General features: G+C 47.0%; 1 protein-coding gene across 1 annotated transcript; it reads left to right on the forward strand.

Moving 5' to 3' along the window:
• Window positions 1-4,610: 4,610 nt before the first annotated feature.
• LOC105088421 (dipeptidase 3) lies at window positions 4,611-8,297 on the forward strand. Its single transcript, XM_010979258.3, has 9 exons — window positions 4,611-4,833; window positions 5,311-5,434; window positions 5,525-5,666; window positions 5,916-5,985; window positions 6,102-6,278; window positions 6,577-6,661; window positions 7,190-7,265; window positions 7,753-7,888; window positions 7,984-8,297. Exons 1-9 carry the CDS (start codon window positions 4,723-4,725, stop codon window positions 8,221-8,223), a joined length of 1,161 nt encoding a protein of 386 aa, XP_010977560.3. The 5' UTR covers window positions 4,611-4,722; the 3' UTR covers window positions 8,224-8,297.
• The last annotated feature ends 3,054 nt before the right edge of the window (window positions 8,298-11,351 follow it).

The following is an 11,351-nucleotide window of genomic DNA, read 5'->3' on the forward strand; positions in this document are numbered from 1 at the left end:
GAAATATCAATTGTTATGGGAAAGTGCATATCAAAAAGAAATTAAGGAGACTAGAGATGCCCTATTTTCACATTTGAAATGGAAGTATAAAAATTTAAACAGGGTCTTCAGATTTTGAATTTTTAACTGCAGAAAAGTTATGTTCTATGAATACATCTGATTTGTCAAAAGCAGACATTGATTTGGTGCTAATAAATTCTGAAATTTTAAGTTCTGTAGAAGTTCCAACGGACAGTTTTAAGGAACCTGCAATACTGATGCTTTGTAATAGAAAATCAGCATTGTGTTTGGATCTTTTAAAATTGATTCACAAATTTTGCTTAGTGGAATCTTATCCAAATTTGGCAATAGCCAGCCTTGAAAAAAATTTTAACTATGCTAGTCACAGTAGCATCCTGTAATTAAGAAGTCTCGGTAAGCTGTAGTTATTTTAAAAGTATTTGTATTTGAGATTGTCAGTTAGTCAAGAGAAATTGTCAAACATGTACCCTCTCAATAGAAAATGAGCTAAGCAAAGAGGTTTTAAAAATATTATTCATGAGTGTGCTTTCATTAAACCCAGGAAAGTAAAATTATAATTCTGGTTTGAGTATAAATAAAATATAGAAATATAAAATAACATTGTGAGTTTTAATACACATACTTTTTGGTTCTTTAATATTTTTCAACTATTTTAACGTTCTGGAAAAATTAACCATTAAATAATACATTAAAATGTGTGTAAGAGAGAAAGAAAAATACCATATGATATCACTCACATGAGGAATCTAAAAAAAAAAGGAAAAGACATAAGTTAACTTATTTACAAAACAGAAACAGACTCACAGACATGGAAAACAAACTTATGGTTACCAGAAAGGAAAGAGGGTGGGAAAGGATAAATTACGAGTTTGAGATTTGCAGATACTAACTACTGTATATAAAAAACAAGTTTCTTCTGCATAGCTAAGGGAACTATATTTAATATCTTGTAGTAACCTATAATGAAAAAGAATATGAAAATAAATATATGTATATATATGTATGACTGAAACATTATGCTGTACACCAGAAATTGATACAACACTGTAAACTGACTATACTACAATAAAAAAAACTAGACAATTAAATACTATAATATAGTAAAAATATGTGTGTAGGAGTACCCATTTTTCCTCTTGCCTCAGGGTCCAAGTTGGCTGGTCTCTGCATCATTACTCAGAAATGCTTTCTGCAACAACATGAATGGACCTGGAGATTGTTATACAAAGTGAAGTAAGTCAGAAAAAGAAAGAAAAATAACATATGATATCACTTACTTGTGGAATCTAAAAAAATGACACAAGTGAATTTATTTACAAAACAGAAACAGACTCACAAGCATAGAAAACAAACTTATGGTTACCATGGGGGAAAAGGTGGGGTGTGGAGGGAAAAAGTGGTACCTCAGGATTTGTAGATACTAACTACTATATATAAAATAAACAGACAAGGTCCTACTGTATAGCACAGGGTACTATATTCAATACCCTGTAATAGCCTATAATGACAGAGAATACAAAAAGGAATATCTATATATATACATATCTGAATCACTATGCTGTACCCCAGAAAGTAACATACTATAAACTGACTAAACTTCAATTTAAAAAAATGTGTTCCGTTCATTTCACCTGTTCTCTCCTTTCTTGACTCCTTTTGGATTGATTGAGTAGTGCTCTAAGATCACCTGAATCCCATTTCAGATCCTTCCAAGCCGAGCTGATCCAGCTCAGAGTCCATTTACGGGAAATGGGAAGAGGCGGAGGTTACCAAAAGACAGCTGAGAGAAGGGCCCTGTGTTGCTGGGCCTCAGGCCTCTGAATTCGGGGCTCTGCTCTGGCGGACAGCGGTTCTGCGTGGGCATGGCGGGGCTGCTCTATGATGGCCAGAAGAGGTTGGAGGTCACAGCCAACTGCCACTGCTGGAGCAGCACTGAAAGGAACAGGAAAAACTGGAGAGACTTTCCTCTTTTCTTCTCCTGCCTTTCCATTTCCTTTTCTCCAGTGACTCCTATTGGCAGAATGTAATAGGAAGCCAGCTGGGCAGCTCGGAAATATGGTTTCAAGAGTTCAGTCCCCAGCCTCACAGTGTAGAGAATAACTGAAGGCTGGATCTGAAGTTGAAAGACAATTTCTTGAGTAACCAGGATTGCTGAAGCCTGAATCACTCTTTCCCCTAGGGTGGGTTCTTTTGTGTTCTAACTCCTCAGGGTTCTCCCTTAACCCTGGTGGACCCTGGATGCTAATCTGTATTCCTCCCTAATGGAAGAAACCACCCAAAGGCTGGGCCCACCTCTGGATTTCCACCCTCCCTGGATCCTAGACAAGTCATTTTTCAATACCTTGTTAACTCCCTGATGCCTTTAAGAAGATCCATTTTATATTTTACCCAACTTTTCAAAGTTGGTTGACTAGTTATTGTCAGGAGGGATATAACTTTGATTTACTTAGTCAACCAAAACCAGACATTTGAAACTGTTTATGCATTAATTTGATAATATTTAAAAATTAACTATAAACATTATGACCTCTCCTTTCACCCTTTCACTTAAGACTAAAATAGGAAACAGCTGTATGTGAAATTCTTCTGCACTTTTGATAAACTATTAGCAAAGTTATCATTCATTATGTTGCTTAACCTCACTTAAATGAAGACCTCCATGGCAGGTTGGCTCAGATGTATGAAAAACCAGAATATAAAGATATTCTCTCCCTCCCTCCATCTCTCTCTCTCTCTCTGTCCTTCCTGAGCTGAGGAAGGCAAGCTGGAGGCAGCTGAGTCAGACTTGGTCCTTAACCCCAGGCATGAGAAAGGGGCAGTAATGGACAGGGGGCAGTGGTCACCAGAGACTAAGGCCCTTCGGGCACCCAGAGGGGAGGCCTACTTATCAGGGAGCCCCAGAGGGAGAACAGGAGATAGATGCAGGTACCAACCAGGGCACAATTCAGATTAGATTTTGGTCCGTGCTGTGGGCCTCTCTCAGCCTAGTAGAACCTGATGCACACCCAGAAGGCTCAGATGCCACGCAAATGCAGTTCTGAGATCAGCCTAAACCTAAACCATGACTTTTTCTGCAGAAAAAAATTAATTTTACTGTCCAGGCCGCTGACCAGCCTGGAAACCACCTTGTATTGAAGGAGGATTTCTGCCCCAGGTAGTCATGTGTCAGACTAAGCTCTCATGCTACTAGCACCAAGGGGCCTAACCACACCTTGTCTTCCTACTCACTGCCTTGGAAGGTCTTCTAGCTCCTCCACTACAGCACAGTCATCTGGCTCAGACCAGACCTTTGCCTGGGCTATTGGCCAACCTAGGATGCCCTTTCCACTCCTGTGCCAGACACAAGCCCCATCCTTTCAAGGCTCAGCTGCTGGTCTGATGCCTCCACAAATCTCTTACCACCTTGGCCAGCCCTTGCCAGTACAGCCTTTGACTTCCCTCAGCCAAAGATGACTATATTACAGAAAAAGATGAGTTATAAATTAACCACAGAGTGCTGAAACAAAATGGTGTCCCAAAAATATTCTTCTTGAATTTCATTTCTATTAAAAATACATAGGGAATCGTTTTTTGTCAGTCAAAACATACAGATCTAATTCACTCTTCTGAATTCTAATTCTTCTTTCTAGAATTCATGGAATATTTAACCAGTTGGAGGGCGGGGCACATCCCTGCAACTAAAACCCCACGTGGACCTGCGATCTGTCTGGTTAGAGGTGAAATTAGGAAGATTCCTGGACCGGTCTCATTCCCCGCGCTGACCTCCTCCGGGAATCAGTAGGACCACGGAGCTCGCAGAGGATGGATGCAGGGCCGGAAGCAGGGGCGGAGGGCCCGCGATGCGTCGCTAGTGGGCGCTCGCGCAGAGGCCGGCTTGGCCTGCTGGGACGCCCTCCTAGTTGGTGCGGGACGGGCCTACCGTCCCCCTGGCGGCCGTGCTGTGCGGCGGCATTGCGGATTCCCGTGCGTCTGTGGAGCGTCCTGACTCCAGCCCTCTCCTCACGAGGCCTCACTGCTGGGGCACCTACATCGACGGTCGGGACCCCATCGTCTCCCTCTATCCCTGGCCTGCCTCTCTCAGGCACTGGAGACTGGCATCTGCCCGCCTCCCTAGCCCCGCGCAGCATGCGGACCATAGGCCTTGATGGTCCCTACGCGCTCGGCCGGTGGCCTCTCCTGTGTCTGCTGCTCCTGCTGTGTCTGCTGCTGCGGCCGGTAACCCAAGTCCAGACCACGCCGGGTGCCCCCAGCACCCTGACCATGTTGGAAACCCCTAGCGCCTCCACCAGGCCCGTCACCTCCAGCGCGCCGACAGCTCCAGGCACCCCCAGAGCCCCGAGTCTGCGGGAGCGCACTCTGGCCCTGATGCGGGTCTTCCGGCTGGTGGATGGGTGCGTAGGTGCAGTGTGCCGGCTGGTGGGGCTGAATTTGCCCCTGGGCATGGAAGGAGGTCCTGAGTGTGAATGGCTAGTGAGAAGGCCCCCTCACCACCACTCCTCTCTCTTCCTTTCCTGCCATTTCCCTGTTGCTGGTGGAACCCCCGACCTAAAAACTGCGCCTCAGGACCATCATCTGTATGAGGCGGGGAGGTGGGCTGGGAAAGGACACGACGCCCAGGCATGCTGACATGTCCTGCCTGACCTGGAGGCCATATCCCCTCTCTAACTTTGTCTTGATACCCTCAGCCACAATCACCTGCCCATGCTTCTAAAGGAGATTCTCCAGAACAAGCTGCAAAATGTCAACCTACGCAATTTCAGTCTTGGCCAGACCAACCTGGACAGGCTTAGGGATGGCCTCGTGGGTGCACAGGTACTGCAGGGACACATAATGACCCCTGAGGAAGGGGGGGGGGGCACAGGAACCTGGGTGCATGAGCCATGGGTGACTATGATAGGAGGCAATGTGCCATCCTGTGGCTGCTGGGGGATGGGGAGTGTTGGAGATCAAGACAGGCCAGCTGCATGGGTGTCCAGGTTCTGTGGAGACACACAGAAAGTGATCAGAAAATCCCTGGTGAGTGTGGAGGCTGCTGGAACCACAAAGGATATGGTGGATTGGCCTTGGGCACTCACACAGCACATGGACCAACAGCAGGCAATGATGTGTCACGATTCTAGTTGGGCCTCTGGTAGCAAGCTGAATAGTCATCAGAGAACCTTGGGTCACGTAGTGCCTCAGTCAAGGCCACTGACCCAAATGAATACCTTGGTGGGTGAGGAGGAGTGGCAGGCCAAGGGCAATGGAGACCACCCTGATCTCATTCTGGAACCCTGGGCCAACCCCTAGTTCTGGTCAGCCTACACCCCATGCCAGGACGAGGATGCTGTGCGCCTCACTCTGGAGCAGATTGACCTCATTCATCGCATGTGTGCCTCCTACTCTGAACTGGAGCTTGTGACCTCAGCCACAGGTGAGCTGGGGAACAGGAGGGTAGTCAGGGACTCACTCCAATGGTTCTGGCCCTGAGGTCTGACCACTCAATTCTCCACCCTCTTGTTAGGTCTGAACAGTACTCAAAAGCTGGCGTGCCTTATTGGCGTGGAGGGTGGTCACTCAATAGACAGCAGCCTCTCTGTGCTACGCAGTTTCTATCTGCTGGGAGTACGCTACCTGACACTCACCTTCACCTGCAGCACGCCCTGGTGAGCAGAGTGCCTGGCCAGGGTGGAATGGTAGACAGCATGGTGGGGAAACTGCCAAATTGGTGAGGAGAGACAGGTCCACAGAAGGAAGCTTGGACTCCCAGCGGGTCCCACACACTTCCAGAAAGCAGCTGGTCTGGATCCTCCCCCTGTTCTGGAGGTGGGATGGATGGACAAAGAGCCTGGATATCCAGGCTTTGTTGGCCAAGGTGTAGCCTGCTAGATTGCCATCCTCTGGCTGTCCTGCAGGGCAGAGAGTTCCACCAAGTTTAAACACCACTTCTACACCAACATCAGTGGATTGACAAGCTTTGGTGAGGTAATGACTCCTGTTCCATACCCTACCCCACCCATTCCCTACAGATATGCACACATTCCTGCATCCCTCCTGATCCCTGCCCCCTCAAAAAAAAAACCAAAAAACTGTCCCTGCAGAAGGTAATAGGGGAAATGAACCGCCTGGGCATGATGGTGGACTTGTCCTATGGGTCGGACACCTTGATGCGGCAAGCCCTGAAGGTGTCAAGGGCTCCTGTGATCTTCTCCCACTCAGCTGCCAGGGCTGTATGTGACAATATGCTGAATGTTCCTGATGACATCCTGCAACTCCTGGTGAGCAGCCATCCTAGCCCTCAAACCCAGGGCTGGGCATGCTTCATCCAAAGTTCCTTGACCCTGAACAAAGCTACCCACCCAGGCCTCACTTACCCCTGGACCCAAGGCTGGTTAACCCTCCCCCATCCCTGAAACTCAAGGCCAAAATTTCCACCCAAGGACCCACAGAGGTGAAGCCTTTCCCAATCCCTGAAGCGAAGACTGAGCACTTGTCCTACGAGGGCCCCCAGGGCATAGGTGGCAGGCCATCAGGCCAGTAAGGCCAAGCTGAGTGTCCATTCATTTATCCTTGTAGAAGAATAACGGTGGCATTGTGATGGTGTCGCTGTCCCTGGGGGTGCTGCAGTGTAACCTGTTTGCTGATGTGTCCACTGTGGCAGGTGAGCCCCACTTCAACCCCTTGGGCAGTTCTAGCTTGGCCTGTGACTGCTGGGACCCTCAGGACAGCTCAAGCCATCTAGCACACCTGCTGGGCTCTGGGCAGGCCTTCCAACAGCCCAGGGGAGCAGATACAGCTCTTCACTGCTACCTAGATCTGGGGCCACAATCAGTGCTGATGCATTTGGGGGCAGCAACAGCCTGTGCCTCTGAGTCTCACTTTTGCTCCCACATCTCTGGACTAGGACAGGCAGAGCACTGGCCAGGCTCTTAAGGAACCCAGAGGAAGGGTGGCTTCTGGGCAGGAAAAGGGCCAAAGGAGTGGGTGTCTCTGAGTTTCACTCTAGGTCCAGTGTCTAGCCTTGGTCACTCCAGAACTCACAACAGGCCAGGAGTTCTGTGGAGTTGGCTGCTATGTCCTGGAGTGCTGTGGGCAAGGGAATTGGCCAGGCTGAGCTTCCCCAGAGCAGAGCTGGTCCCAGGGTCTAACTCCAGCCTTGTGCTGCCCACCACTAACCCTCACCCCCTAGATCACTTTGACCACATCAGGGCAGTCATTGGATCTGAGTTCATCGGGATTAGTGGAAATTATGATGGATCTGGCCGGTAAGTGTTTCCCTGGGGTTTGTCTTGGGCCAGGGTACAGTGGGGAATCCTTTAGTCTCAGTTCCCCATCCCATGATCCTCCCATTCTTCCCGCCTCCACCACAAGGTCTGGTCTTTCAACCCACCTGACATCTCCCCACTCACAGGGCCTGTTTCCCAGACTCTCCCTGTCCCTCCTGTGGCCCCGTGCACACCCATTCCCACTCCAGGTCATAACAGTTGTTAAGTAACCAACCCTCTTCCATGAGAGCTTGTCCGCCCAGCACATGTTCCACTCCCAGCCCAGCAGATCTGCTGTGGGCAGAGCATCTGCTCAGCGGGTAGTTGCTGCAGAGTTCCAGTCTGCAAGGAGCTTCCAAAGCTGCATTCAGTAGCCTGAAGAACATGGCCCTTAATTTCCCATATGTGGTTGGGGCTGATGCTACAGTGGGACCTAGGCCACGACTGGGGCAGAGGTTCCACAGCTAGCCAGCTGACAGCCACACAGGTTCCCTCAGGGGCTGGAGGACGTATCCACATACCCAGTACTGATAGAGGAGTTGCTGAGACGAGGCTGGAGGGAAGAAGAGCTTCAGGGTGTCCTTCGTGGAAATCTGCTGCGGGTCTTCAGACAAGTGGAACAGGTATGCTGGGCTGGGCAAAAGGATGGATCAGAGGTTTGAGCAGGTGAGGGGTATGGGTGCTGTGGAAGCCACCAACTGCTGACTTCCACCCCCAGGTGAGAGAGGAAAGCAGTGGCCAGAGCCCTCGGGAGGATGAATTTCCCAACAGGCAGAAGGGCAGGTCCTGCCACTCCCACCTCCCGACTCAGCCTCAGAGTGAACACCTGGTCTCACACCCAGAGATGAACAAGTGGCCGGCCAATCAAGCCCTCCAAAGGCCCTCCAAAGCCTCCCCACACTTCATCCTAGGCCTGGTAGCTGCTGCCACCTTCTCAGTCCTCGTCCTGTGGCCCTAGTGACCTGGCCAGTCCCCACAAAGGTCACTGTGGCTAAATCCCCCGAAGTTCCCCTCCTAGTCATCCCGGCACAAGCACATGCTGAGAATAAACATTTTGGGTAGGAACCAGGTGTGAGTGTTCTTCCTTCTTCACAGGGAGAGGGATTGGGTCTGGTAGACTCTTGGTTGGTAAGGGGTCTTGTGTTCTAGCCCCAGCTGCTCAAGATGGGTGGTTCCTATTGGCGTCCAGCTTTGTCTGTCTCAGGAAGGGCAGAGGCATCTTACCATATTCTTATGCCAGAAGCCTGAGCCCACAGAAAAGAACAAAGGAATCACATTCAGATCTGATCCTATCATGGAGTGTGATGCTGGATACCAATCTCTCTCTGAAAGGTTAAATTTTTTTTTAAGAAGGTGATACCTTTTATAGGATGAACTAACTTGTTTGGAAATATCAAGAGAGAAAGTTTGTAAAGATTTTAGATTTTTCACATAAGATCCTCTGACTTTTTGTTAAACTGATTTTTTAGAGGAGGAGAGGGGAAATCAAATCTTAAAAAAAAAAAAAAAAAAAGGAAACTAGTGCCATTTGCTCAGCTTTCTACAGACCCTCCATCTTTAGCCACTTTCCTCTCCCAAACCACAAGGGTGGGCCAGAGACAGATCTAAGTTACTTCCATGGGAACCTGAAATTGGGAGAGAGATTACAGTGCCACCTATGTTATAAATTGTGTCCATATATGTGTGAGTCTGTCTGAATTCTGTTCCATTTATTTGGGCTATTTGTTTATTCTAGTACCAATACCGCAATATCTTAATTACAGCAACTTTAAAAAAAAGTCTTGGTATCTAGTAGAGTAAGTTTTCCCACTTTAAGAGTATCATATCAGTCTGATCAGATAAATAGATCCACAGTGAAGATATAAAATAAGAGATTTACAGGGATTAGACTTTATGCACATGTCGGAGACAATGGAAAAGGCTGTCACCTGTGCATCTGGTGTTGGGTCTTAAATCTGTACAGGTAAGCTGGGCCAGAGTTAAGAAGGAGAGCTGAATATGGGGTGGAGTAGAACAAGGATGAACCCATAAGGACAAACTGTGACAAATGCATATCCATTTGGAAAAAAAAAAATATTGACCCCTAGCTCACACCATGCTGAATACAACATAGAAAATAAAATTAATTTGAAAATGTTTTTGATCCAAATGCAAAAGACAAAAGTATAAAACTCTTAGAAGCTAGTGTAGGAAAATATATTTGTAACCTCAGCATAGGGACACTGGACATAAAAGCATTAATGACACAGGAGAAGACTGATAAATTGGATTGCATTAGAATTAATTTATGTTTATCACTCACCATGTTGTACAACCACCCCTCTATCTAGTTCCAAAATATTTCAGCCACCCTAAAAGAAACCCTATACCCATTAAGCAGTTACTCCCCATTTCCTTGTCCCCCCTAAACACCAATCTGTTTTCTGTCTCTATGGATTTACCTATTCTGGATATTTCTTACAATGGAATCATATAATATGTGACCATTGTATCTGGCTTCTTATAGTTAGCTTAATGTTGTCATGATTCATTCATGTTATACTTTTTCTCCATCTTTATTTTATTATTTTTCTGGGATTCCTATTGTGCAGACATTAGAACTTCTATTTCTATCCTCCATAATTTGGGGAATTATATTATCATAAGGAATTTTGGGAGAATTTCTCAGTTTGGCCTTTCCAATTTACCAATTCATTCTGTTATAACTTTCTGCTATTATATCACCTATTGTGTTCTTTGTTTCAGATATTATTGTGGTAATTTTAATACATGGTTCTGTATTTCTTTGATTCCTTTCCCTCCAGAGATGGGCTCTATATCTCCCCACCCCTTGAATCTGGGCTCTGTAACTGATTTACCAGCAAAATATGGCAGAAGTGATGCTGCACTTGTTTCCAGGCCTAGTTCTAGAGAAACTGCCAGCTTCCACTTCCTGCTTCTTAGGATACTTACTCATGGACTGTAGCCACTATACTATGAGGAAGCCAAGCAGCCCAGCAAGAGGTTCACATGCAGAGGACTCAATGCCCTGGTCCACAGCCCTACTGAGCTCTTAACCTACAGCCCGTAGTAACAACTTGCTAGTCATGTTCAATGAGTCATCTTGAAAGAGAATCCTCTGACTTCAACTGAAGCTGTGTGGAGCTTTTGTTGACCTGCAAATTTGTGAGCAAATAAATGTTTTTGTTGATTGTTGTTTTGGGATAATTTGTTATGTAGCAATAGATCACTAGAATAATTGTATTTGTCTCTACCTTGTATTTCTGCTTGTTCTTGTTTGTATTTTCTCGTTTCATATTGCTAATATTCTACCTTGTCTTTTCTAATATGTTTGTTAAACGAATTTGAATTTTTGACCCATGCATTCTAATCATTTTCCTGATAGATGTTTTCTTTGGAAATGTCTGTGTTTCTTAAATGTCTGTTTCCTTTTGCCTGTTAAGTTATTTTTGCCTGATGGTGCAGGCTACTTGATCAGTCAATAGCATCGGGAAGCTGTACCCCAGCCAGAGTCCCTCAGAGCCTCAGCTTGTCAGTTGGGCCATAGTCACCTATCTTCCTCACACAGCACCTGATACCACCCCTGAGGAGACAGGCCACATGTAGGGGCTGGGTGGGAACTACGGGGGACCTTTGCAGAGCTTCAGGGAAGACCAAACAGGGGGCACCTGTTCATTCTTTATTCAAAAAACGTGTTGGGGCTAGGGACTGAGACTACCAAGGTGATGAGACTGAAACGGTTCTACCCATGCAAAATCCACAGTCTAGTGGGCATGAAAAACATTAAAAATCCCCACCAACACATTTCTCCCTGAAGTGGGTCCTCTGAAAGTGCCCCAGGGGAACCCAACCCAGGGGAGAGTGAGGTGGGGTGGTGGGGAGGTGGGGTGTGTATCAGAGAAGTCTTCTGTGGGGGAGGTGGTACTCCAAGCTGAGACCTCCTCCATACAGAGGAGTGGTGAGGGCAGATGGTAGAAAAGCACTCTGTCAGAGTGAACAGAAACTCCTTAAAGTTTGGGAAAGTGAAAGGGGCCAGAGAGGCTTAGGCTGGGGAGGAGGATGGGGAGAGATACAGCTAGAGAGGTT

This window comes from Camelus dromedarius, chromosome 9, assembly GCF_036321535.1.
Source record: "Camelus dromedarius isolate mCamDro1 chromosome 9, mCamDro1.pat, whole genome shotgun sequence".
In the NCBI taxonomy this organism is placed as follows: domain Eukaryota; kingdom Metazoa; phylum Chordata; class Mammalia; order Artiodactyla; family Camelidae; genus Camelus; species Camelus dromedarius.